The 2487-nt window shown below is 56.9% G+C and overlaps 1 protein-coding gene across 1 annotated transcript; it reads left to right on the forward strand.

The window, feature by feature from the left end:
* Positions 1-880: 880 nt before the first annotated feature.
* On the forward strand, positions 881-2242 carry UCRPA7_1411 (hypothetical protein; the record flags this gene model as incomplete). The annotated part of the gene is made up of 1 exon (XM_007913992.1): positions 881-2242. The coding sequence occupies one exon, from the start codon at positions 881-883 to the stop codon at positions 2240-2242; it is 1362 nt and encodes a 453-aa protein (XP_007912183.1).
* Between the last annotated feature and the right edge of the window lie 245 nt (positions 2243-2487).

Here is a 2487-nt window from a genome sequence, read left to right on the forward strand (position 1 = left end):
ACGGTGCTACGAACAGACACGGGCACATCGCCAAGGAATGCCCCGAACAGAGACACCAGCAGAGAGAGACTCTAGCTGCGGATTGTCAGAACCTCCGGCAACGACACGCCGCCGCCCGCAGGAACCAAGTACGGGACTAAGACCGGACGGACGTGGTCCCGCACCACGCCGAAGAACCGTCAGAAGGAGAATGCGAAACCGGGCTACCGGAACATAGCCATTTCGACCGCTAGAACACGACAGTGGGAGGACCCCCGCCAGTACGACGCAAAGACAACAATGCCGAAGCCATTGCCGAGAACGAAACAAAACGATCAGGATCCTCAGGGAGGAACCTCTGGAATCGTCCGCCCAAGAATCGACTGGAAGGCTGGCCACCTCCAGTGGGGATGCAGCCTTAGAGGAGAGCCTCAGGAGCAGGCCCTCGGGACACCCCGAACTACGGCGAGAAGACGCCGAGAACACGTCAGAGGACGCCGAAGAAGACGCCTACATAGTACACAGGCAGAAACCACACTTTGTGAGGAGACGTGGGAAGCACTCAGCAACCCAACGAACGCGCGCGCGCAGGGTTTTTGCTGGCCGAGTAAAGCACCCCGCACCACCTTCACCTGGCGGAACGTCCCGGTCGGGAACGAACTGCTGAGGACCAATCCCTCGTAGCCGCCGCGCCCCCACTAACGTTAGTTAGCCTTAACTTACCTGCTGCCTGGAACTCCGCAACATCCAACGCCCAATCAACCACGACGCCTGAACACAATTCTGCGTGTAAACAAGGACCGATGAGGCTCCCAGCCGGCCCAGTTTCTCGACCGCGCGCCTCGCCTCGAGATAGAAACCAACACCGTCCTCCCTCCCTCATACCGCAGCTTTCGTCGCCATGGACGAACCGCACACTCACACAGAGGAGGAGAAGGCTCCTCGGAAGACACAGACACGAAAACGACAGAGCGACAGCGACGACGACAAACCCCAGCCGAAACGAGTACGATTGACACGGAAAAACCTTGCCGCATTCAACAAGATGGGCAAGAAGAAGAAGACCTCAGACGACGATTCGGGCTCGACCAAGACCAAGACCACATCGACAACCTCGTCCGGGTTCGCCGAGCAAGTCTACAAGAATGGCGTCCGACAGCCGCCATATGCCAAGCCGCCTCCGAACCTCGGGGACATTCGCGAACGACTCGCTAGATCCCGTGCAACCGCCTCACCGCCCGAACTGGAATACAAGCGCTACATCAACAAAGTCGAGGGGGCCCCGAACGAAGCAACCATGGTCGTCGAAGTCAGCAGAAGGCTGCCGAAGGAGTATGACGATAAGGGCTATAGCCAAGTGTTCAACCAGGCGTTTACAAACTTCCCGGAAGACGTTGGGCTCAACAATGGCCTATCCGCCCCACAGCCCGACTTTATCGAGGGCCTCCGGATGCCAGAGTACGGCCCGTTTCCAGTCGGCGAATGCGTTGGCGGCGCCGTTCCGTATAAGGACGACCCCAATTCCCTAACGCTACCACATTTGGCGGGGGAATGGAAGGGACCCGGAAAGAACATGAAAGAGGCGAGAATGCAGGCCGCCTACGATGGAGCGGCTCTTGTCTACGCCAGGAACCAAGCCCTTGATACCATGGGAAAACCTTACCTTGCCGGTCATGCCAAGGTTATGACATTCACTACGGACGGCACCAACCTTAACCTCTTTACACACCACATTATGCTGACGGAGGAAGGTACGCTTGAGTACCATCAGCACCCCATCAAGTCGATCAATCTTATCGACTCCCACGAAGGGTACAAGGAGGGCCGAAAACACCTCAGAAACGCCCAGGACCTCGCCAAGGAAGAGTCCTACGCGCTGAGGGACGAACTCAAAGATTATTGGAGGGCAAGGAGGGCGCAGCCGGTCCCTCTCCCCACCATCGAAGACGACTACGAAGTCGTCGAACACCAGCCTGTCTATCAGCCGACACCCCCTACATCGTCCAAGCCCAAGCATAGTAAACCGCACCACTCGCATTCGCCGCCGCATTCGTCCAAGGCTCCCTCATCCACACATGGTTCTACCGCCAGCAGCGGACAGAAGCGAAGAGCCTCATCTTCGCAGGAATCGTCGAGCAGCTCTTCCAGGCACAAGTACAAGAGCTACTGGAAGAAGGACGCCATGAGCGGACGTTATTACCACCAGCATTCGGATGGTACCGTCTCTTGGCTTGACGACGACGAGGAAGATGGACGCGACTAGTACGGTCGCCGGGACATCGACCATGGAGGAGGGGAAACCCGTTACAACCTGCCAAGTCATGTCAGCGTTGTAGGCACGCGACCACGGTCGGTCATTTAATCATGGCAAAGCATGAGGTTAGGAGTGACCATAAGACTATTGACTGTGGGGTAATGGTATCGAGACAAATGGCATCAGACCTACGGAGAGGATGGCATTAGACGACTAGATGATGTTAGTATCTAGGATGGTACCTATGATATATG

The sequence above is a fragment of the Phaeoacremonium minimum genome, assembly GCF_000392275.1.
Source record: "Phaeoacremonium minimum UCRPA7 unplaced genomic scaffold PA7_03_scaffold_93, whole genome shotgun sequence".
Taxonomy (NCBI): domain Eukaryota; kingdom Fungi; phylum Ascomycota; class Sordariomycetes; order Togniniales; family Togniniaceae; genus Phaeoacremonium; species Phaeoacremonium minimum.